Source organism: Halichondria panicea, chromosome 11 (assembly GCF_963675165.1).
Source record: "Halichondria panicea chromosome 11, odHalPani1.1, whole genome shotgun sequence".
Taxonomy (NCBI): Eukaryota; Metazoa; Porifera; class Demospongiae; order Suberitida; family Halichondriidae; genus Halichondria; species Halichondria panicea.
In genome coordinates this window covers 324,399-349,960 of record NC_087387.1, presented here as the reverse complement: position 1 = coordinate 349,960, position 25,562 = coordinate 324,399, and the positions used below count along the sequence as shown (strand labels likewise).

Genomic DNA, 25,562 nt, shown 5'->3' with positions numbered 1-25,562 from the left:
GGAATTATTGCTGAGTGTATAGTAACATCTGAACAAGCAAAATAGTCGTGTCTATACTACTACTTGTGCACATGCATTTTACCCTCTATAAATAATTTTGATACTTAGAAGAGAAACGTCGATATTTTATGACGTCAATGGCCTAATTTCAATGGGTCGTAGTGGCAAGGCTACTCAACCACTTACATTTCAGTAAGGAATCTAGCCTCTGAAAACTAATAAACAAACCAGTAAAAATACCATGGTTACATACCCCTCAGCTCCGCCTCGGAGTAACCACGGTAGCGGAGGATATATGGGTGCATATATTCTCCTCTTAGGTGTGGTATATCCTCTCATTGTTATTACAGGTGTATAGGTGTCGTGTGCATGTGTATGTGTGTGTATATAATTATATTATAATTATACACAAAAATTATAATTATGTTCATATAATTTTAATGTACATACAATTGATTGTACAATGCACTTTTAGCTTACACATGATTGTAGTATACTGTGTTTATACGAGTGTATTATGTGCAAGCAGCTGCTTGAGTTTCTCTGCTAGGCCTATCCTTGCCCCACTGTTGGCAGCAATGTAGAGTCTCGGGATTCCTTGCTCCCGGCTGAGAGCTGAGGCCTGTTGGAACAATCAGTCCTCCTCGGGCCCGGCCAAACGACCCTATCTGATTCGTGATATCATTGGCAATGATGATCATGTCCCTGCCTTCTGGATACTGCGGAGTCAGCATACTTACACGCCATGCTACCATGGCAACCTGAAGGAACGCTAAGAATAGCTTAGGGGTCAGAGTACACTACACTACACACACCTCATTCTCGCCAGCGACCCTATTGACCTCTCTGAGCACCCCTTGATCATCCAACACTAGCTCTGTACTGTTGAGCACTTTGTCATAGTTTGGTAGAGTCAGTTTATCTCCTCTTGACCTCCGCACCTGACCAATGTAGCGCTCCCATTGTTTCATCACTCCCTAAATAATGTACACACATAGCCAGTGTGTGGACAGTGTGTGGGCAGTGTGTGGGAAGTGTGTGGGAAGTGTGTGGGTTACTTGTCTGAAAAGCTCCAGGAAGTCGTACACATAAGTGGTTCCCATGGATTGAGCAATGTATCTCTTCTGTTGAAGGTGGTCTTTGCTGGGGTACGGGGTATTGACCTTCTGGCCATTCAGTGACCCTGATTCTGATTGGTCGTAGTTCTCAAACACAAGCTGTGGGGGTATGACATGACAGCATATCACATGCATTAGACCACACCTCTTTTGTGCGTGGGTTCTCCACCTCCCTGTACATGTGTGTACGAACAGACACACCGTTGTCACTGGTGATGAACACACGGATGGGAATGGAAGCATCATTTAGAGACAGTCTGCACAAGGGAATACGTACAATTCAGTAGCTTTAAGGGAGGTCTATCACATGATGTTATCATGAATGTAAGTACACCATTGGAGAGGTATTGCAATGCAACAGGCTCTCAAAACATCCCAAAAGCCATTAACTTGAGTACCGTTCATCCAATGTCAAAAATATTCTAATTTTCTGAAAGCTTAGAAAGAGACCTTTCAAATGATAATTATGTTTCAATCCAAAACTTCTTCGGAGCCTAAATTTGACATTTTTCGGCCTCGGACCATGGGCTATATATAATCCATGGTATCGCCAAATTGGCAAATACTTTTATCTCTCAAATACGAAGTTTGATGACACCATTTGAAAGGTCTTTTTCTGAGCTTTCAGAAAATCATAATATTTTTGACATTGGATCCACAGAATTCAAGTTATAGCAGCTGAAAGAGTCCCCGAACCATTGATAAATTGTGGAGGGGGAACATCTTTCAACAGCCATTAACTTGAGTACCGTTCATTCAATGTCAAAAATATTCTAATTTTCTGAAAACTTAGAAAGAGACCTTTCAAATGATGTGTTTCAATCCAAAACTTCTTCGGAGCCTAAATTTGACATTTTTTGGCCTCGGACCATGGGCTATCCATGGTATCGCCAAATTGGCAAATTCTTTTATCTCTCAAACATGACAAGTAAAATCTCAAGCTGCTCAATTTGTGAAATCCAAGAGACTAAAACCAAACGACTACATTTCTGTTCACATTCGGTTCGCGAAGTTGTTGGAGTTTGCATTCAATTCACACAAGAATACAAACAGTTCAAATCAAACTGGTTTTTACAGCTGCTGCATGAGGAGAGTTCAGCTGCTTCTAGAGGCAGTCTCCAATAAGATGCAGATTCCACTCAATCGAACAATATTTATCAAAGACATTGGCGAACACGGTACTGATGCCTGTCAGTATCAAGGGCACTGGCATCCCGCTAAAGACTGCAAAGAGGAGGCACACAAAATGATCTCTATGTTAACTGTTAATGCATCAGAATACGTTCCACAGGATATCAATGGATCATCATCGTATACATCGAATGCAAGATTCGTTTCTTTGGTCGAAGAAGCCAGTCTGTTTGACGGTAGACTGCTACTGACTGTTGGAGGTGGAAGTTTTCAGAAGGCTCTTGTGGATAGATTTGTAGATTACCATAGCAACAGTACATACTCCGCTAGTGACTTGCATTATACTGTATGTATACAGGAAAAGTTAAATGGTCTGCATATTGACCATGATGTATGTTAATCAATGTTATCCTCACATGTATACGACCGTTTTCTGCTATAATTATGACCGGGCATATAAACATAATACCGTATAGCGCGAAATGTTCGAGGGGCTTAATTTTCGCAGATTTCGTGGGTTAGCAATCCTACACGAAAATTAAGTACACGAAAATTGTTCTTTAATTAGAATTATAACGTGCAAAGATTTAAAGGCGTGGCTTCCAGTAAGCAGTCATTTCGCGAACATTGTGCAACATAGAGGCCAATCCATGAAATATAAGTGCCTCGAAAATTTCGCGCTATACGATATACATCACTTTACAGCTATACAGTGATGATCCAGAAGGAATGTTAATTATACATGCAAGCACAATGAAACAGTATTTGTATAGCTACCATAAAAGAGGTATGCAAAAATGTGATTAAATGTTTGCGAAAATAAACTCAAAAAACATTGCTGATGTATCAGCAGCTTCGGTAGATAAACAATTCTGCACTGTCCCAAAGCCCTCAACTGTTGTAAGTATACATTCTTCACCATCTTCACACATGGAGGCTTGGCAAGTTGAAGCAATGATACTTGAAAACTGGCTACAAGCCGTACCAATTATACTACCATTAATGAATGCCTCGTTGCAAACTTGGAACGACTCGCAGACTCGTCCATTTTCAGCACATGTCTGAGTTCCAAGCTGAGGATCCACATTAAAAGAAACACACAACGATTCTGCCGGTATTTCAAATTCGGAAGGCACCTCGATGCACCTACTACCACCATCACATTCCGTGTTATTTCCACTGTTTCCACAGTTTGTTTCTAGGCATGCACCTGTCACAGGGAATCCATTTATCTGTAGATCGACACACACGCTTCCCTCGTTGCATTGCAGAGTAGCACACGTCTCAGGTATAAGAGAGATTACATTTCGGGATAGTTCACATTGAGCAGCTGTCAATTCCCTCTCTGCTAGCTCTGTCACTAAGCACACTTCATTTTCACTACAAGTTATCTCTTCACAGCTACGACCAATCAGAGGCAAGCAGGTTGCTGTGGTATCATTAAGGCCTGGAAATACAAACGGAGGTATTACAACACATTGCGATCCATTAGGGCATGGTGACACAGTCGCTAGTTCTTCACAACTGCTTGGAGAAACACATCGTGATGTGCCATTGGATTCTCGACAGACAGAACCGGTTTGCATACAGAATGCAGTAAAATCGTCTGTGCATGTTGTTGGTTGTACACAGGTTGGGAATCCATTTAAAAACTCACAAGTTGTTCCAAACGAGCAAGTGAAGGGACAACTCGTATTTGACGAGGGTGTTGGTGGAACAAGAGTGCCGGAGAGGGTTGTAAGTAATTCTGTTGAGGTAACTGAAGTAGGAGTTGCTGTTGAACTTTCCACTATACCAAGGAATTCCAAAATTTGTAAGAGGAGAGGGAAAGTGTTATTCGGAAGACAGCTAACTGAAGAGCGTGAAGCAAAAGACGTTACTACTAAGCACTCTTCATCTTCTCTGCAGTTAACTTGACTGCAATCCGCAGGAGGTTGACTAAGCACACAAATGGTACCAGGAAGGTCATCAAGAAATACTTCTTGACAAATCGTACGACTTGGACATACACGATCACTTTGCTCACACGTCTCGGTTCCAAGCTGGAACTGAACAGAACCTGGAACGCAGACAGAACTGATATTGTCCAATCTAAATTCATCTGGAACTAATGTGCAGACATCACCCGACTGACAAGAGTTAGTGTTCGCACAGTTTGTTGCTAAACATATCCCCGTTACTTGCATGTCTCCAGAACGTAAATCAATGCACACAGTTCCCTCAGGGCATTGTGTTGTTGCACATGAGAACATAGTCATCATTTGTGTGGAATTATCAGAAGGAGTACATTGTGAAAATGTTATATTTCTCTCAGGAAACGATTGTATACTACACTCTTGATTATCAGCTCAATCAATGTCTTCACAATTGCGTCCAATCGGTGACAAACATGTCCCAGTTACTATAGTTACGCCATTTACAGTAGACGAAATTGGAACACACTGCAGACCCAAACTGGAACAGTCTTGGGTACATAAAGAAGAATTAGTCGGTGTAGTCGGTGAAGGGTTGGTAGTAAATGGATTCCCTGTTGGTGACGTAGTGAAGGGGGTGCTGTCAGTTGGTAGGGGAGTGGCTGAAGTTGAGACTGCTGCAGGGAGAAGTGAATTAATGCACTGATTAATCCCATAAGGTTATATATACAATTAAAGTGTCGTAACAAATTATTTATGGTAGGGGGTGGTGTGTTGGGCCTGCATCATGCAATACAGTGCAGTATGCATGCATGGACTTACTATTGGGTTGCTGTGTTGTGGGAGGTACTATACATCTTCCTTCAAGCCTCTGTCTGCACCGGCCTCTCCTGTTGCAAGACTCCACTACCTCATCAACACACTGCGACCTACGAGGAGGACATCTTCTCGACACACATGTTCGGAGCGTTTCGCATCGACTTGTGACATTGCGTCCTCGAAAGAAGAAAATTGGTGAGCATATTCCATCACAAGTGTTCACTCTGCATTCAGAATTGAGGAATCTTGGACAGCGAGCACCGTTTGTACAGGGATTACTGTCACAGACTTCGGAAATGTCCGGACAGTTGAATTGAGCTTGAACGAGCAGCACAGAACTGCATAATGCGAGCAAAGAGAGTGTGGGTGTCATGACGACTCGCTTGAAATTGTTTGATACCTAGAGTTTTGAACCTTTTAAATACAGCAATGAATCCCTTGTTATGCACAGCCATATAGAACAAGGGCTGACTTTACAGGAAAGAAAGCTAAACTGTGTAAGTGTGAAATTAAGTCATACACAGTTCCCAGAGTTCAGTCTAGTCAAAGCAAAACTGAGGCCATTCAACTGCTAAATATCAATAGTCAACAGGTTATGGATCAGCAGGATGTAGGATGTACCCAGCTATTGAACCGTAATAATAATATTAATTTTGGGAATTATTGCTGAGTCTATAGTAACATCTGAACAAGCAAAATAGTCGTGTCTATAATACTACTAACTAAAACTTGTGCACATGCAGTTTACCCTCTATCAATAATTTTGATACTTAGAAGAGAAACGTCGATATTTTATGACGTCAATGGCCTAATTTCAGTGGGTCGTAGTGGCAAGGCTACTCAACCACTTACATTTCAGTAAGGAATCTAGCCTCTGAAAACTAATAAACAAACCAGTAAGAGCTATACTGTCAGCTAGCTAGCTGTTCCCGTGGAAAAGTGTTGTGTGTATTTATAGCAAAGCTCATGCTAGCCTCGATTTCAGGCCGCTTGAACAAGGCGGCCTAGAATCGAGGCTAAGCTCATGCATGCGCATGTAGGACCAGAAAGCCAGAAATCGGAAAAGGCGGAAGTGAAAGGTAAATGAGTGGGCGTAGCAGGGCAATGCATTCCAAGGTTAACCCTTGACTTTGCACAGATGTAATGAGATATCTTCTTGCCTGATCACTCTACTAGTCTATGTAAGTAAGTAGAAAGCTGGCCAGCCTAGTTTTAAGTAGACTCTCCATTGTCTGCAGTATAGACTTGATATAATAGCTAGCTACTTGCACATGTCTGCAGTAGACTCTAGCTAGCTACATGCACAATGACTGAATTAATTATGTCTGTACACTGAGCTAAATTTAGTATGAATTTAACATTATCATTTTTAATTCAGCCAGTCACCTAACTCCTACTTATACTCCCCAATTTATTGTCCAGAGGTTATTTGGCTCTATATACTGAAACACCCCGAGCCACTTTTCTGACTTTCTGAGAGCCATGATTATAGAACGGGAACTGGAATAATTATGTTCAATCCTGGTCTATATACAAGCAATTAAGTATATCAGCCAATAAGTTATGTTGATATACTCAAGTTACTTTAATCAACTGGAACTTGCTGAGCAACTTTTCTGACTTTCCGAGAACAGTGGTTCGTTAACGAGAACCCTGAAAAATAATATATTCAGTGCTGGTCTATAGACATGCATACAGATATCAGCTAGTATAATTATGTTAATATATACTCTTCTGAGGTTATTTGAATCGACTGGAACTTGCTGAGCAACTTTTCTGACTTTCCGAGAGCAGTGGTTCGTTAACGGGAACCCTGAAAAATAATACATTCAGTGCTGGTCTATAGACATGCATACAGATATCAGCTAGTATAATTATGTTAATATATACTCTTCTGAGGTTATTTGAATCGACTGGAACTTGCTGAGCAACTTTTCTGACTTTCCGAGAGCAGTGGTTCGTTAACGGGAACCCTGAAAAATAATATATTCAGTGCTGGTCTAGACATGCATGCAGATATCAGCCAATACGTTGATATATATACTCAAGTTTACAATTCTGGGGTTACTTTAAGCGACTGGAACTTGCTAAGCAACTTTTCTGACTTTCCGAGAGCAGTGGTTCGTTAACGGGAATCCAGAAAAATAACATATTCAGTGCTGGTCCATAGACATGCATGCAGATATCAGCCAGTATGTTGATATATACTCAAGTTTACAATTTCTGAGGTTACTTTAAGCGACTGGAACTTGCTAAGCAACTTTTCTGACTTTCCGAGAGCAGTGGTTCGTTAACGGGAATCCAGAAAAATAACATATTCAGTGCTGGTCTATAGACATGCATGCAGATATCAGCCAGTATGTTTAATACTCAAGTTTACAATTCTGAGGCTACTTTAATCGACTGGAACTTGCTAAGCAACTTTTCTGACTTTCCGAGAGCAGTGGTTCGTTAACGGGAATCCAGAAAAATAACATATTCAGTGCTTGTCTAGACATGCATGCAGATATCAGCCAGTATGTTGATATATACTCAAGTTTACAATTCTGAGGTTACTTTAATCGACTGGTACTTGCTAAGCAACTTTTCTGACTTTCCGAGAGCAGTGGTTCGTTAACGGGAATCCAGAAAAATAACATATTCAGTGCTGGTCTAGACATGCATGCAGATATCAGCCAGTATGTTGATATAATTATACTCAAGTTTACAATTCTGAGGTTACTTTAATCGACTGGAACTTGCTAAGCAACTTTTCTAACTTTCCGAGAGCAGTGGTTCGTTAACGGAAATCCAGAAAAATAACATATTCATGCAGTGCTGGTCTATAGACATGCATGCAGATATCAGCCAGTATGTTGATATATACTCAAGTTTACAATTCTGAGGTTACTTTAATCGACTGGTACTTGCTAAGCAACTTTTCTGACTTTCCGAGAGCAGTGGTTCGTTAACGGGAATCCAGAAAAATAACATATTCAGTGCTGGTCTAGACATGCATGCAGATATCAGCCAGTATGTTGATATAATTATACTCAAGTTTACAATTCTGAGGTTACTTTAATCGACTGGAACTTGCTAAGCAACTTTTCTAACTTTCCGAGAGCAGTGGTTCGTTAACGGAAATCCAGAAAAATAACATATTCATGCAGTGCTGGTCTATAGACATGCATGCAGATATCAGCCAGTATGTTGATATATACTCAAGTTTACAATTCTGAGGTTACTTTAATCGACTGGAACTTGCTAAGCAACTTTTCTGACTTTCCGAGAGCAGTGGTTCGTTAACGGGAATCCAGAAAAATAACATATTCAGTGCTGGTCTAGACATGCATGCAGATATCAGCCAGTATGTTGATATATACTCAAGTTTACAATTCTGAGGTTACTTTAATCGACTGGAACTTGCTAAGCAACTTTTCTGACTTTCCGAGAGCAGTGGTTCGTTAACGGGAATCCAGAAAAATAAAATATTCAGTGCTGGTCTATAGACATGCATGCAGATATCAGCCAGTATGTTGATATATACTCAAGTTTACAATTCTGAGGTTACTTTAATCGACTGGTACTTGCTAAGCAACTTTTCTGACTTTCCGAGAGCAGTGGTTCGTTAACGGGAATCCAGAAAAATAACATATTCAGTGCTGGTCTAGACATGCATGCAGATATCAGCCAGTATGTTGATATAATTATACTCAAGTTTACAATTCTGAGGTTACTTTAATCGACTGGAACTTGCTAAGCAACTTTTCTGACTTTCCGAGAGCAGTGGTTCGTTAACGGGAATCCAGAAAAATAACATATTCAGTGCTGGTCTATAGACATGCATGCAGATATCAGCCAGTGTATGGTGATATATACTCAAGTTTACAATTCTGAGGTTACTTTAATCGACTGGAACTTGCTAAGCAACTTTTCTGACTTTCCGAGAGCAGTGGTTCGTTAACGGGAATCCAGAAAAATAACATATTCAGTGCTGGTCTATAGACATGCATGCAGATATCAGCCAGTATGGTGATATATACTCAAGTTTACAATTCTGAGGTTACTTTAATCGACTGGAACTTGCTAAGCAACTTTTCTGACTTTCTGAGAGCAGTGGTTTGTTAACGTGAATCCAGAAAAATAACATATTCAGTGCTGGTCTATAGACATGCATGCAGATATCAGCCAGTATGTTGATATATACTCAAGTTCCAGTCGATTAAAGTAACCTCAGAATTGTAAACTTGCTAAGCAACTTTTCTGACTCTCCGAGAGTTGTGGTTCGTTAACGTGAATCCAGAAAAATAACATATTCAGTGCTTGTCTAGACATGCATGTAGATATCAGCCAGTATGGTGATATATTCTCAAGTTTACAATTCTGAGGTTACTTTAATCGACTGGAACTTGCTAAGCAACTTTTCTGACTTTCCGAGAGCTGTGCTTCGTAAACGGAAACCCAGAAAATATATTTAGTGCTGGTCTTAGACAAGCAGGTAGCAGCCAATACGTTGATACACTCTTCTGAGGTTACTTTTAATTGACTGGGAACTTGCTGAGCAACTTTTCTGACTTTCCGAGAGCAGTGATTCGTAAACGGAAACCCAGAAAATATATTCAGTGCTGGTCTTATAGACAAGCAGGTATCAGCCAATAATTATGTTGATAATACCTAGGTTTACAATTCTGAGGCTATACTTTAATCGACTGCATGGAACTTCCTGGAGCAACTTTTCAGACTTTCCATGTGTAGTGATTCAACTGTAATTCATAAAAAGCATTTCTCGGACAAGCAATGCAGGCAGTCAGTCCATCCATACCTTCAGTTATTGTTACTTTACTCAACTAGAACGACTCTTGACGTTCCATGGGCAGTAATTCAAATGGTAATTACAATTTCACTAGATGCAAGATTATTATTCACGGCTCAGTGCAAAGATAGCCTTTTGAGTAAGTTCGTGACAGAAGATTCAATCATGAGAAACTGTATTGAGTTCTGACTATAGAGATTGAATCAAAGTGTACGGACTATACATAGACTCTATACTATAATTATAATTTTATTTTGCTGGGCTGATAGACTGGTGTGTACCTGGTTTGTTGCATGACCATGCATGCATCTATATATAGTGTGTTGTCAGCAGCTAATTACTATAGATTTTGCTTGAATAGATGTATAGTATACTGTGTATTGTCTTGATAATTATTTTGATATAATATATATAGTGTGTGTCATGGGTGTAGACTAAATTCTATACCAGGATCCATGCAACACAGTATATACACAAACAATCCTCATTATAGTCAAGTCCTGGCAGTGTATATATACGTAGTCTACACCAGTCCTATATATACAATAGGTATATGGACGAGCATGCAGTGACAATGAAGTATATAGGCAGTGATGTGATGCTGCGATTGAAAGACAGTTATGAGAGAGAGTGAGGAAAACTCTCACTGGATAAATACATGCAGGCGTATATAGTTACAACATAAACTATATTGCAAGTAGATAATAATCGTTATAGTTAAGCTTGTAGATTGTACACCATCGTCTCTAGATATATAATTATATGTCCTATATATAGCTGTAATGCAGGTGATTCTGGTGCATCCAAGCACTTCCTGACACACAGTATAATTTATGTTGCTTACAGAAGGCAAGCATGATTATATCTCTACCAAAGATTGGATAGCCCCAATAAAAAAGACTTACTACTGTCGTGGCCGTACCGTAACCATACCGTGACAATTAATCTGTCAGTATGTAAAATGAATAATTATGTCAATAATTTTTTTACACCATAATTATAATTAAATACACCAAGCCACAGGTGTTTCAACCATTGACGAAAAGTCTGTCAAAGAAAGAGATTCCATGAAGTGTTCTGGCATTAGCAAAGATGAGGTGCAAAAATAATTATATCAATAGTTCTCGACTCAACCAGAAAATCAAAGGAAGATTTGAGAATAAACCATCCAATGCATTCAAGCAATCCTTTTATAGCATCAAGTTTATATAATGAGCATTATGCATGGACTATCCCTATCCCGTAGACATACAAAGCAAGATAATAATATATATATATATACAACGTATACATACCAGACAGGCTTTAATATGGGGCTGTTAAATGTTAATTGTGTGATTGAAACTTAATTATCCAACTGATAGCCTCCCTCACACATATATAGGGCAATATTCTAGATTTATATATTTTAACAGATACACCAGAGAGGCCGGTATAGTGGATCAACCAATCCTTATTACCTTAAGGTGACATATTTTCACAGGTAGATTTGTTTGCGTTTTTACAGTTTTGTACATTTTGCGGTATAATTTTTTGCGAAATGTCGATCTGGATACATTAAACAAGAGAGCGGCCAATTATTTGCGAGTACTAATTTTTGCGATTTTACTCTCATTCGCAGAAATAGCAGAAATTAATACACGCGAAAATATGTCACCTTAAGGTATATAACTATACTCCAACCGCCACTTCTTGGTTTTATTCTCTCTCACAGCCAACTATATATAGTTATAAGCCGCCTATTTGATCCACAAGTAACTTTTTTTACAATTCAAGCTATATAACTTCAGCAGTAGCTACTTCCACCCAATCATCTCCCTAAGCCTCCCAATATGTTAAAACTGCCTGTTTATATAGAACTAAAAACAGACAACATCAGCTATTGTATATACAGACATGCAACGGCCACAACAGCGTCCTTAACTGGTTCACCAAGGAATAAGACATAATGTTAAAAACTTGCATGGATTAAGGAAATATACACTACTATCAAGCTATGCAAACTATAGAAGAACTGCAATTACAAAACCAATCCCTGCATGATCCTAAAATTGATTATGACACACATGCACCTATAGCTAGCACAAACTCTAGCAGCAACCCCAAAAAGCTGTTCTCTAAATCCACTATACCTATGCCCTTGTGACAGATGTATGGTGAACTGCATGCATAAGAACTTACCAGAACTATAGCTATAGCGTTAATAATCTGTCTATAATGTTATGTGTTTGTCCATTACAATTATGTGTTTTATACTCAGCGGCATCATATTAGTGATGCCTGTCTGTCGGTCTCAACTAATTGACAAGCCCTTCTTTCTTTTTATATCATCACCTCTAAATTGAATAATCAAAGAAGACAAGGGAATCTGTATACACGAACAAATTCTTCATTCCAAAGTCTAGTATAATTATATGCATGCATGATATGTATAATTATGTATGCCTATAATATATATCAGCAGAGAAAAACTATACCGATACCTCTATACAAAAATGTGCACAAAGTAACATGACTCGCGCATGTGATGAAGTATACTGTAAACTTACTAGTAATCTCCTAGAAAATGTTAACCGTGACGTTTTTAGGGGTGCATGTACAATGACATCTGATTCTAGCTATATATTCGTTCGCGTTCAACGTTCAGAGCTGCTCACTGCACACTGATAGAAGACTATCTTTTCACAAAAATCATAAATAGAGACAATAGTCGGGTTGATCCTCTTCACTTCCACTCTTTACTCACTGCTAACAAATTCTGTGCGTTGCGTAATGTGTGCGCAAGCTTGCGCAATTGACAGGATATCACGTTACTTTGTGCACAGTTTTGTGCATAGAGGTATTGGTAGTTCGACACTCTTCTCTTCTTATATTATTTATGCTCTTGCCGTTAACGTAGTGCTATATTAATGCGAGATATATACTAACTAATACGAGCGGTTATGATAATTATTACATCGCACAATTAATTAGAGGCCTGCATGCAGGGAACAATTCCCATTGAAATCGTGGCATTTATACTAGACGAAACGGCATAAATAAATGTCACATAACGTTTTATATAGGAGCCTTAAAATTGGCCAAAATACATAATTTTATATGCTCGTATATTATTTCTAGCACAATACGTATACGGTATCTCACATAATACCATGGCATAGTTATAGCCATGGGTACATATATAACATGCACTCAGCCATTTCATATAAGTATCAGTTCACCAATAGTGTGTAATGCCATTCACATGCATGCACATAGTACAGGTAACAGAGCTTTTCCAGTTTGAAAGAGTATGCCCTATATAATTATTTAAATACACTAGCTGAGTTTTGAAAAAGTGAGACAAATTGTATGACACTATTTAGATGCTTAAAACTACTGGAATGTTTTAACTGCATGTTCCCATATAATATGCATAAATGACCTGATCATGATATCTTCAGCAGATTACATCAAGAACGAAGACATTAGCAAACTTCATTCTTCTATAAATAATTCTCATTGGACACATGCATGCATGCAGGACACCATCAATGTGTACATGCAGATACAATCAACTGATTTCATACCTCACAGAATCTATTGGTTTCTAAATTAAACAGTCACATGCATGCATTGCAGTTATAGCTAATTATAATTATATAGAGAATGCACAGTGTTAATTATTACAGCATAAAACAATTTATACATGCAGTTACCTTGCCCTAGCTGGGATTGAGATGTCTCAGTATAATTATATAGCACTGCTTCGAATAATTTTCACTTTCAGCGTCATAGTGACACACACAACTCAGAACATCTTTCACACTCAAGCCGAACCAGAAATCCAAAATTAACAAAAATCGAAAATCAGCGAAAAAATCTGGAGACGCAACTGCTGATTGCTTTGTTGCTTTGTGCAAAATGAGATACCTCGAAAAGACATCAATGCGCAAGACATTATCCACTTGCAATTGTACCTAAATTATATGTCTACAGGATAGTCTATCATGCTCATTAGAACTTGATGCTAAGGATTGCTTGAATGCACTGGACGTAATTATTAAAGCATGGTTTTCTCAAATCTTCCTTTAATTTGATTTTCTGGTTGAGTCAAGAACTATTGATATAATTATTTTTGCACCTCTAATGCTCGAATTTCTTTTTAATCTCCCTTTGATGGCATCCTTTTTCTTCTGTACGCAACACATGCGCTTTTCTTTCTGGTTGGTTAATGGGTTTCAATTTCACCCACTGACAGATTGTCACGGTATATGTGTATGGTATAGTAAGCCTTTATCATTGGGGCGCTCCGATCGTTGGTAGGGATATGCTTGCATGCCTTCCAATATGGGGACAATTATTTTAAGAAACTGGCCTGGCACGATACCACAAAACTAAAACTATAAACGTAGCATAACCATTACGTAATTAACACACTGCATGTACACATCGACAGTTTAATATGTTGTAACTATAATTATGCCTGTATACCTCTGATTCAGCACATTCTAAGCATTCCTCACTCACTCTCATATCTTTTTCATCTCTAGTATTGCAGCATCATCATGCACTGCCTACCTCATGATAATTAATTATCATCCTGCTTAATATCCATACCTACATCTATAATTATTGTATAGCTGTAGAGTATAATATATACATAACTGGACTTGACTATAATAATAATGAAGATCGTTTGTGTATCATTACTGTGTTGGATCCTGCATGGTATAGAATATACCTTATATTAAGGGGTGTTTCAACAAATGTTCAGGGTTTCTGTTTACGAATCACTGCTCTCGGAAAGTCAACAAGTTCTAGTCAATTAAAGTAACCTCAGAATTGTAAACTTGGGTATATAATTATATAGGTATTAATTGATACATGCTTGTCTAAGAACACTGAACATTTTCAGGGTCAAGTTCTGCACTGCATGCTCTCGGAAAGTCTGAAAAGTTGCTCAGCATGTTCCCAGTCAATTAAATTAACCCGAGAAGAGTGTATCAACGTATTGGTTGATACCTGCTGGTCTAAAACCAGCACTAAATATATTTTCTGGGTTTCCGTTTACGAAGCACTGCTCTCGGAAAGTCTGAAAAGTTGCTCAGCAATTTCTAGTCGATTAAAGTAACCTCAATCTTAATTGGGCATATCAACGTATTGGCTGATACCTGCTTGTCTAAGACCATGCAGCACTGACCATATTTTCAGGGTTTCCGTTTACGAATCACTGCTCTCGGAAAGTCTGAAAAGTTTCTCAGCTATAGTTCTTGCTCAGCAAGTTCCAATCGATTAAAGTAACCTCAGAATTTTAAACTTGAGTATAATTATATCAAATACTGGCTGATATCTGCATGCTGAATATATTATTTTTCAGGGTTCCCATTAACGAACCACAGCTCTCGAAAAGTGAAAAAAGTTGCTCAGCAAGTTCCAGTCGATTAAAGTAACCTCAGAATTGTAACTTGAGTATAATTATATAAAATACTGGCTGATATCTACATGCATGTCTATAGACCAGCACTGAATATGTTATTTTTCAGGGTTCCTGTTAACGAACCACAGCTCTCGGAAAGTCAGAAAAGTTGCTCAGCAATTAAGTTCCCAGTCGATTAAAGTAACCTCAGAAGAGTCATATTGGCTGATATTAGCATGCATGCATGTCTAGACCAGCACTGAATATATTGTTTTTCAGGGTTCCTGTTAACGAACCACAGCTCTCGGAAAGTCAGAAAAGTTGCTCAGCAAGTTCCAGTCGATTAAAGTAACCTCAGAATTGTAAACTTGAGTATATATATCAATATACTGGCTGATATCTGCATGCATGTCTATAGACCAGCACTGAATATGTTATTTTTCAGGGCTCCCGTTAACGAACCACAGCTCTCGGAAAGTCAGAAAAGTTGCTCAGCAAGTTCCAGTCGATTAAAGTAACCTCAGAATTGTAAACTTGAGTATATATATCAACATACTGGCTGATATCTGCATGCATGTCTAGACCAGCACTGAATATATTGTTTTTCAGGGTTCCCGTTAACGAACCACAGCTCTCGGAAAGTCAGAAAAGTTGCTCAGCAAGTTCCAGTCGATTAAAGTAACCTCAACATTGTAAATTTGAGTACCACTGAATATATTCAGAGTTCCCGTTATTGAATCACTGCTCTCGGAAAGTCAGAAAAGTTTCTCAGCAAGTTCCAGTATACATAACTTATTGGCTGATACTTGTCTATAGACCAGGACTGAACATAATTATTCCAGTTCCCGTTCTCGAACCACTTTTTTGACTTTTCTGACTTTCTGAGAGCCATGATTCATGGCTCTCAGAAAGTCAGAAAAGTGGCTCGGCGTGTTCAGTAGAGCCAAATAACCTCAGGACAATAAATTGGGGAGTCAGTATAAGTAGGAGTTAGGTGACTGGCTGAATTAACACACCTTAAAATAATTATGATAATCATACTAAATCTAGCTCAGTGTACAGACATAATTATTGCAGACATGTGCAAGTAGCTAGCTCTATACTGCAGACAATGAAGAGTCTACTTACCTGACTCTTAAAACTAGGCTGGCCAGCTCTCTACTTACTAACATACTAGTAGAGTGATCAGGCAAGAGCATCTCATTACATCTGCGCAAAGTCAAGGGTTAACCTTGGAATGCATTGCCCTGCTACGCCCACTCATTTAACCTTCACTTCCGCTTTTTCCGATTTCTGGCTTTCTGGTCCTACATGCGCACACTTCCATTGTGTCTCGCGCGGAAATAGCCTCGATTCCAGGTCCTTTCTTTGCGATCTAGAATCGAGGATACCGCGGAAACTGGTTTTTTGCACATGCGCATCAAAGTTGCTGTCTTGGTCAGATATCAAACTTCAAGATGGTCATGAGCAGAGCAAAACGTGAGTCTGTTCATAGATTAAACACTTTAATGTTATCTTACCAACAGCAGAGTCCTTAAAACTCTAGCTTCTCAGAACAAAGCCTGTAGATCTACATAATTATATTATACACTTATCTCAAATTTTAATAGTAAACAAAAATGTGATAAAACTCAAGTGTCTTGTGCTCTTCCCTTATTAGTGATACTAGTGCTCCTGACAATTGTTCATACAACATGTTGCTATGGCTCATGGGAGTGTAACAACACTAATGAAGAGGGGTCAGGCAGCAGTGTTGACGACCTGTTACAAACCACTGAGGGAAGGTAAACATCACTGTAACCTGCCACTTAATTATTAACACTTGGACATAATAATATTATCGTTATTCATACAGTAAAATGGGTATAGTATACAATTGCAAAATTGCAGTAAGAAGTAGTGCATGGAGTGCTTTAATATTCGACTAAGCTCAAGTGGCTTATTCAGTGGTATCATACTGATAGCTAAATGTACTCAAACTCAGCATAATCTGATCTAGCTACGGAACGTTATTGTCTCCCACTCTATAAAGACACTCAAGCCTGTATCACGCAGGTGTCGCATCAGTGTGAGATGAAATACTAGTAGCATAAAGATACTTCACATTCTCACGCTTGCAGATGTGTTCCTTACGAAGAGGCAGTGCGTAGTATAATCTTTAGTGAGTGTGTCCCAGTTATTTCGGAGAAAAAATGTCAGTTTTTTGATTATGGAGCCGATTTTGCTGAGCTTCAGGACAATCTTCAACGTTTCTTAAATTACGTGAAAATGTTAAGTATCTCAGACTATTGTGAAGAGGTGGTGATGTCCTACATTTGTAACTATGTGTACCCAGGATGTAATACTTCTCGAGAGGTCCCTGTGGGCATTTGTGCCGATGAGTGCAGTAAATTTGTCACTCAGGGAGAATGTATGGAAACGTTTAAAATGTTGGAGAGTGCCACAACTCTGGTGGATACGTTCCACGTTAATATAAATTGTCAGAATGGTTCGCAATCTTCAATTTGGTTTAATTACACGACAGATTCCTTTGAATGCTTCAACATTTCTGGTGAGTATATGTTCGTGCTCTGCCATCTTACAATAATTACGTAGAAACATGTGTTCACCATTACTCATGCATATTTTACTCTCATCTACATGCAGGGAACATCAATGCTACAGCTGAAACTCTACCCGAAACAGACAGTTTACCACTTGAATGGATCATCCCCGTAGCAACAGTCGGACCTGTGGCAATCATAGCCTTTATTCTACTACTACTACTCTGCGCCATTATCGCTTACTGCCGTAGAAAGAAGAAAAAGCAAGGACAAAGTTCATTCAGGCCCATGAACTATTCAAATCCGACAGCTGTAAATCCGTTTCAAGTCACATGTTACATGTAAGTAGATCTATAGAGTCATTAAGTTATTGATATAACTTCTGCATGCAGGAGAGAGAACAGCAGTAATGACTATCTACTTCGAGAAGTTGTTCCACTGGAGTCTGTGAAAAGCGGTGGGGATAGAAATGACGAATTGCCTCTGTTCCAGCTACTCTCCGAGGACGCTGATCGTCTTGGTAACAGTTTGAGGGATATCCTTGTTCCATTCAGACAGTTGTGCTTCACTGATGAAATTGCTCAAGGTTTGCCACTTGTTACTACTGTGTACAATCATGCATAAAAAACAGGACGAGACAGTAATCTTAGCAGGATAGCTAAGCAACATAATTATTATGTTGATGACATATCAAGTTGTTCTGCAATGGTATTTCCTTTCGTGTTTGTTTGCTATTAATTGAAGTGTTAGTTTCTTACAGAATGTATCACTGTAACTTTATCATGACACCTCATAGGAGCATTCGGGCGTGTCTATCGAGGAGTGTACACGAGGTCAGTGAACTCTCATGGAACTCGGACTGTTGGGGGAGACTTGATGCAAGTTGCTATTAAAACGATCAAAGGTATACAGTCCACTCATTACACTTTTATCACCAGCTACACACACACACAAACACACAAGTCTCATTGTGTCGACCACACCCACACACAATGCACGTAGAAACTCAAGTCCAAGATTCTTACAAGAATATACGGGACTTTATAGAGGAGAGTGCTCTGATGCATAGCTTCGATCATCCGAATGTGCTTGGGCTAATTGGTATAAGCCTGGACAAAAACAGTTCCCCTTACATCATACTGCCATATATGGAGAACGGAGACCTGCGAACTTTCCTCAAGAACAAGCGAGAGGTGGCTACAAAATCAACGGACACGGGCTATCCAGAGGTATGGAGTTATGCTCTATATATACTAGTTATCCATGCGAAATGTGCAGTTAAACTCCTGGAGCATGCATCCATTTACTTACCTACTATAGGGTCTTCAGTATGACATGCTGGTGAGAATATGTCACGAGGTGGCCAAAGGAATGGAGTACCTTGCCTCAAGGAAGCTAGTACATAGAGATCTTGCAGCAAGGAACTGCATGTGAGTTGAATCAGTGATCATGCAGAGTGCTGAATGTTGTTATGTGTGCAACGAACTACAATAATTATATGCCTCAGCCGATCAATTATTGTGTGAACGTAGCTACAGAAGATTATTTTGTGAATTATGCTTTTATATGAACATGCAGGGTGGACAGGAATGTCAGTATTAAAGTGGCTGACTTTGGGCTCACGAGGGACATCTACGAGACTGACTACTACATTCAGAGATTCAACGCTAAGGTCCCCGTCAAGTGGATGTCTCCAGAGAGTCTGTACGATAGGATCAGTAATGAAGCAACAGACGTTGTGAGTACATGCATGCATGCTATAGCTCTGTTTACATGCATGTACTGTATAGCGGGTAATTTTCGGGGGACAAAATATTCGTGGTTCAGCAATATTAAGACATTTCGTGGGTAATATGTTCGTGGTTGGAGCTTGCACTGCAGGTAAAGGTAGGCAAGGTCGCTTCATTCGTGGGTAAAATATTCGTGGTCAGACCTCCAACCACAAAAACCACGAATATTTTGCCCCCACGAAAATTACCCGCTATATGTTATATACATGTATACTGCATGATAATGTTTTAAGTGACATACTCTTTCCGCTCTGATAGCATGGTAGAATTAAAAATAGTCAAGCTTTAATTGTTTATTCCTCTTGCAGTGGGCGTATGGGGTAACTTGCTGGGAGGTGTTCAGCCTGGGGAGAACGCCGTATCCCACGGTAACCAACCACGAGATGCTCGAGTACCTGGAACAGGGGAGGAGATTAAAACGACCTGCTCTATGCAGCGACGAAATGTAAAGAATGCATAGTAATTCCTTAAAAGATGTTCAACTGCAACCCTACATGTTAATCAACAGTTTTGGGACTACTTTCAGCTTCCATAACTTGCATTCCGTACGTAGACCTAATTTTCAAAAATTTTACAATTTTCTGAAAGCTCAGAAAAAGACCTTTCAAATGGTACCATCAAAGTTCATATTTGAGAGATAAGAAAATTTGCTAATTGGCCGAAAAATGTCAAATTAAGGCTCCGAAGAAGTTTTGGATTGAAACATATCATTTGAAAGGTCTCTTTCTAAGCTTTCAGAAAATTAGCATTGGATGAACGGTACTCAAGTTAATGGCTGTTGAAAGATGTTCCCCCTCCACAATAGTTCGGGGACTCTTTGAGCTGCTATAAATATCAAATTAAGGCTCCGAAGAAGTTTTGGATTGAAACACATCATTTGAAAGGTCTCTTTCTAAGCTTTCAGAAAATTAGAATATTTTTGACATTGGATGAACGGTACTCAAGTTAATGGCTGTTGAAAGATGTTCCCCCTCCACAATTTAATCAATGGTTCGGGGACTCTTTGAGCTGCTATAACTTGAATTCAGTGGATCCAATGTCAAAAATTTTATGATTTTCTGAAAGCTCAGAAAAATACCTTTCAAATGGTGTCATCAAACTTCGTATTTGAGAGATAAAAGTATTTGCTAATTTGGCGATACCATGGATTATAGCCCATGGTCCGAGGCCGAAAAATGACAAATTAGGTCCCTGACCAAAGTTTGGATTGAAACACATCATTTGAAAGATAACGTTCTCAGCTTTCAGGAAATCATAAAAGTTTTGCTGTTGGATCAACGAAACTAAAGTTATGGCTGTTGCAAGATGTTTAACTCAACCCCCCTCCAATCAATGGTTCGAGGACTCTTTCAACAGCCATAACTTGCATTGCGTGGATCCAGTGTCAAAAAGTTCATGATTTCATTCAAATGGTACCATCAAAGTTCATATTTGAGCGATAAAAAAATTTGCTAATTTGGCGATACCATGAATAAATAGCCCATGGTCCAAGGCCGAAAAATGACTAATTTGGGCTCTGACGAAAGTTTGAATTGAAACACATCATTTGAAAGATCTCTTCTCAGCTTTCAGGAAATCATAAAATTTTTGGCATTACATCAATGGCTCTAAAGTTATTGTCGTTTAAAGAGGCCATGGTGATTTTTCCTTTTTTCCATTACAATTAATTTTGTAGCCCTTTGAAAGACCTTATCTATGTATGTAATTGCTACAATCTAGCTTAGCAGCATGTACTGTACAATCCTATATACCCGCTACTACAACTATTCCAAACCATCCCCGTCCTCTGTAGGTATGACCTCATGAAGCGTTGCTGGTTCCAGCATCCCGAAGACCGCCCCCTTTTCACCGAAATTGTCGAAATGTTTAACGGCTACATTATACCCGAATCCTGCACACCCACAATCGGGAACGCTCGCTACAAGGTCCATATCAAGGCTGGATCTAACGAAGAGTCCCTTTTGGACACCATTGTCAACCAACTCAAGTACACACCAGCTGGAAGTTTTGAGAACCTTTTTGAAGAATGTGCTAAATCAGAAACACATCATGACGAACTCACTTTGACCGGCGACAGTATGCCACAAGGGTCATATATCAGTATGGGGAACAGTTACTATGTCAAAATGAACCCAACTTTGGAGAGCATAGCATCTCACACAAAGTTTGGGTCGTACCCATACGAGATTATGGTCAGGGGTGTCCCCCAAATGGAGAGGGGTATTCGAACGAGTAGGGAACGTCTTACGGACAGCGGTGGCAGTATCGCAGGCAATGCACTCAGATGGATAAACTGATAAGAAATGGAGGGCTTTCACAATAATTATATTTTTTGTATAGACTCTCAAAGAACATTATTTTCATGCATGGAGCACATCTTCATAATTATTGTGTAGTATGAAATAATTATACCTTTTAATACGAATGTTACAAGCACCAAGGCATAATAATTATTGAAAAAACAATGTTATGTATAAAACATGATTGTATATAAATTTAAAAGAAAGCTGAAAATATTTTCAAGGATATTTTTATAGTCACTATGTCTAATAATTATTATCGTTCGGTCTGTGATTAATTCCCAGGTTTGCGTTTATTTTTTCTATTCTTGCTACCAGAGCCACTGAAACAGCTCTCGGCAATACATGATAGTTGCCCCGTAGAGAGCTCGTTAGTGGAGACCACCCTCTGTTGGTTGTAACTGCACACAGGGACCCAACAGTCGGAGATTCTGCCATGATAAGAGGAGAAGAGGGTCACATTATATATTACATTCTATACACTCTTTACTAACAGCAGAGAGGTTACCAAGGATAGATGTATCATTTAGTACATGTCAGAAACTGTGTTTACATAGTGGAGCATGGCACTTAGAGTAAACGTGTACGTAATTAGTATGTAAGATATGACACGATTATGGTTTCTTACAATCGTGGTTTCCATCTGACCAACACTTCGGCCTCTGCAGCTGCTCTCTTCCTCCTACCAATCACCTGGGAAACAATCAAATCAAAATCTCTCATATTACCAACATGTAGTATCATTTACATGACTCTTATATTGGTGTGTACAGTAAAATATGGGCTACATCTGACACCTCATTCAATCAGAACATTCAACTAAGTCTAGAGTCACATCAGTACATAGAAATATTAGGATGCTTAATTTGTGTGGCCTGGATTACATCGAGGCTCACCTGACCATATAAGGTAAAGCAGGTGGTGGGCTGTCCCGAGCGTGTGTCTGTGTATGCCAGAGCATTGACTGTTTGTTTGATCACATCCATTGTTCTGTGGTCCAACACCTCGCCATGGAAATGGGCACCTATGACAACCAGTAACCGTTGAAGTTTGTACGTATCGTCCATTTACAAAACACAACAGTCTGCACATTTTGATCTGACTGATCTAAGCACATCATTGGATACGCCTTTCAAAGAGCGCTATGAAATACATCTTTTAATTGTGACATTCCAAACGCAAGTTAAATGGTATCTTGGCAACACCTTATTATTGTTTAGTATCACACGTCTCACCGTTAAATGCAATGGGTTCGTGTTGACTGTTTACGAAGCTGAAAAGATGGCGTCGTGAGATCCTCACTTTCAGAGAATGTCTTTTCCTGGGTCTATGTACACCTGAACAGGAAACACAGTATTAAAATTAATGCTACCACGGAAATGAGGCCAGTTGCATTTTATCCTCTTAAGAAGGGGAGAGGGTGGGTAAAGAGTGTCATACTTAGTCTCACCTTTGTGCGTACTACTGGCAGACGATCCACTGTCACTAATAGCACCCTCTTCACTCCGAGGAGAGGGCACGGGTGGAAGGGCATCCAGAGCATCTGATTGGACGACGGCCTTCACTGCGGGGGCGGGTGGTGTGCGCTCAAAGTGCCTCATCATGTGCCTCTGAAGTGCGTCAACGGAATTGAAGGACATGTTGCAACCGTTCATAAGACACTTGTTAGGTCGCTCCTGCATGAGAGAGAATGAAGGATATTAAACACATCTTCTCCACCATGCTTGTACCACTCCTACCCAGCAGTCCAATATAAGATGTGCTGAGTCACTAGACATAATCATTTTGTTGTAATTAAGATACAGTAGAAGCCTGAATTAAAGCGCCACTACGGTTGTGACTAAGTACCATGAATTGTATGATACCGTTGTTATAATTATAAGCAAAATGTACACGTGGTGCTTGTACTTGTGCGGCCCGAATTACGTTATACTTTAGTGTGCTTCTCTTTGGTGTGTCTCTTTAGCCAGGAGTACGAGAACGATGGCTTATTGTAGACTTTACAACCTTCCCACTGACAGAAGAACAAGTCGTTATGGGCACATGGACCAAGATGGATCTCGTCAACATGCTGTGAGAGGTCCTCAGGTTTCTCAAACTTTGTGCTCTGTACAGGGGGACAAGTACAGCGCTGATCTCGTGATCTCTGGTAGCAGCTGTCTAGTGTAGCTCACCTCAGAAGAACATCCAGTCCATTTACACACCAGATCTATCTTGAGTTTCTTAGACATTGTACTCCCTTGCCTCGATTTTAGACCGCCTTGGAATCGAGGCTATTTCAATGTCTACCCAGTCCGAGTCCTATTTTTGAATACGCAACCCTTCGCAGGGGGTTTTCCCCGGAGATAAGAGGTGGGGCTGGTATGCAGCTCTCTAAAAAAACAAAGGCATGGTTTTTTCTTACACAAATAATTAAGAGTCTGTTCTTTTAGGCTTTTTAGTTCTGAATTGAATATCTTCACCTCCATGATTTCGTTTACGATCCTTTTTTTTTATATCAACAGTGCCGTTTAACTGGCAGCAATCAACAACATCTTTGCTTTCAGCATGCTTCTTGGATTTTTTCTTTTTCTTCTTTTTATCTCCACTGTCGTTTTCTTGCAAAGTTTGTTCTGTAGACAAATCTTCCAGTTCCATTGGACATTTCTTAGATTTCTTTTTCTTTTTTGTTAGTTCACTGACTTCAAGCACAGCTGTAGAAGTTGTGAGTGTATCGTCAGCTTCTGTTCCATTAGCTATGTCATCATGTGCTGGAGGGTTGGGTGATGGATCAGTCTTGTTGTCGCCATTACTCTGAGGCGGTACTGCAGTTGCTTTGGTTGCTTCATTGAAGGCGTCCCATACTTGAGATAATGTGGTTTCGTCACGGACATTAATACTGTTTCGTACAAAGTTCTGCATGAAAATGATACCCAAATGAACAATTGTATAAACCAATGATTTAAATTTGATCACTTACTTCAAACTTTTTTCTCTTGCGTGGTACATTTGGATATTCAGCAATCTTTTCCAGCAGAGACGCAACTCGGCCAGAAACTTTAGCAGTAGAACTCGATTGCTTCACTCTCTGCAGGCAAATAGATACAGCAATGAATCCCAAACCGATAATATTATATAACGTAATACTACGCTTAATAATAATCACAGGCAGAGATATACAAGCTGATATAAGATGTCTGACACGTACGTACCTCCAACCATTCCTCTTGCTTCTTCTCTCCCTTGGTAGCTCCTCCTCCACCAAACAGAGCACCTTGGTACTTCTCAGCCTCAGAGATGCACTTGGTGTGTGAGGCATACTCATTGCCAAAGAAATCTTTCCCACAGTCCATGCATGAGAGCACCTGAGAATGATAATTTATAGAGCTTGAAGTGTACGTGTGTAGTCTACTCGCCTGTCAAAGAAATTTCCTTGGTGGCTGCTTACCTCACAACTTCTGCATTGACTCTGATAGTGTTTTTCAACTTGATTCTTCTTCAGAGAGGCTCCACACGCATTACAGGTGAAGAAAACCATCACACAACTGTAGCTATCTGTATTCTCATGGGACAAAAGCTGCCACGTGGGTTTGGAGGTAGTAAAAAGAAAAAGAGGCCTTGTGTTTTTATCTAACTCTTCAATCTATGATCTGGTTTACCAATGTTTTTTTTCATCTGGTTTTTTCATCTGGTCTATCTGTTAATGTATATTTTCATCTGGTTTAATGTTGTAAAGTACTTGCTAAACCGAAAAACTTTTTGCTACTGACAGGAATCGA

General features: G+C 39.4%; 5 protein-coding genes across 5 annotated transcripts; 1 reads left to right on the top strand and 4 right to left on the bottom strand.

Annotated features, from left to right (window-relative positions):
* Positions 1–515: 515 nt before the first annotated feature.
* On the bottom strand, positions 516–1,382 carry LOC135344290 (acetyl-CoA carboxylase 1-like). The gene is made up of 4 exons (XM_064541456.1): positions 1,264–1,382; positions 1,059–1,217; positions 816–977; positions 516–761 (listed from the first exon to the last, which is right to left on the bottom strand). The coding sequence occupies exons 1-4, from the start codon at positions 1,297–1,299 to the stop codon at positions 516–518; spliced, it is 603 nt and encodes a 200-aa protein (XP_064397526.1). The 5' UTR covers positions 1,300–1,382.
* Positions 1,383–3,013: 1,631 nt separating this feature from the next.
* LOC135343640 (fibropellin-1-like) lies at positions 3,014–5,383 on the bottom strand. The gene is made up of 2 exons (XM_064540609.1): positions 4,985–5,383; positions 3,014–4,839 (listed from the first exon to the last, which is right to left on the bottom strand). Exon 2 carries the CDS (start codon positions 4,508–4,510, stop codon positions 3,053–3,055), a length of 1,458 nt encoding a protein of 485 aa, XP_064396679.1. The 5' UTR covers positions 4,511–4,839; positions 4,985–5,383; the 3' UTR covers positions 3,014–3,052.
* Positions 5,384–16,560: 11,177 nt separating this feature from the next.
* LOC135343810 (receptor-like tyrosine-protein kinase kin-15) lies at positions 16,561–21,944 on the top strand. The gene is made up of 11 exons (XM_064540822.1): positions 16,561–16,650; positions 16,832–16,955; positions 17,292–17,722; positions 17,818–18,055; positions 18,107–18,300; positions 18,511–18,618; positions 18,717–18,943; positions 19,035–19,144; positions 19,293–19,452; positions 19,813–19,949; positions 21,297–21,944. The coding sequence occupies exons 1-11, from the start codon at positions 16,629–16,631 to the stop codon at positions 21,799–21,801; spliced, it is 2,256 nt and encodes a 751-aa protein (XP_064396892.1). The 5' UTR covers positions 16,561–16,628; the 3' UTR covers positions 21,802–21,944.
* On the bottom strand, positions 21,930–24,124 carry LOC135343815 (zinc finger protein aebp2-like). The gene is made up of 7 exons (XM_064540829.1): positions 23,979–24,124; positions 23,738–23,911; positions 23,255–23,480; positions 23,040–23,141; positions 22,701–22,828; positions 22,433–22,497; positions 21,930–22,235 (listed from the first exon to the last, which is right to left on the bottom strand). The coding sequence occupies exons 1-7, from the start codon at positions 24,033–24,035 to the stop codon at positions 22,079–22,081; spliced, it is 909 nt and encodes a 302-aa protein (XP_064396899.1). The 5' UTR covers positions 24,036–24,124; the 3' UTR covers positions 21,930–22,078.
* Positions 24,125–24,179: 55 nt separating this feature from the next.
* Positions 24,180–25,561, bottom strand: LOC135343816 (cell growth-regulating nucleolar protein-like). The gene is made up of 4 exons (XM_064540830.1): positions 25,232–25,561; positions 24,996–25,148; positions 24,764–24,871; positions 24,180–24,699 (listed from the first exon to the last, which is right to left on the bottom strand). Exons 1-4 carry the CDS (start codon positions 25,319–25,321, stop codon positions 24,217–24,219), a joined length of 834 nt encoding a protein of 277 aa, XP_064396900.1. The 5' UTR covers positions 25,322–25,561; the 3' UTR covers positions 24,180–24,216.
* Between the last annotated feature and the right edge of the window lies 1 nt (position 25,562).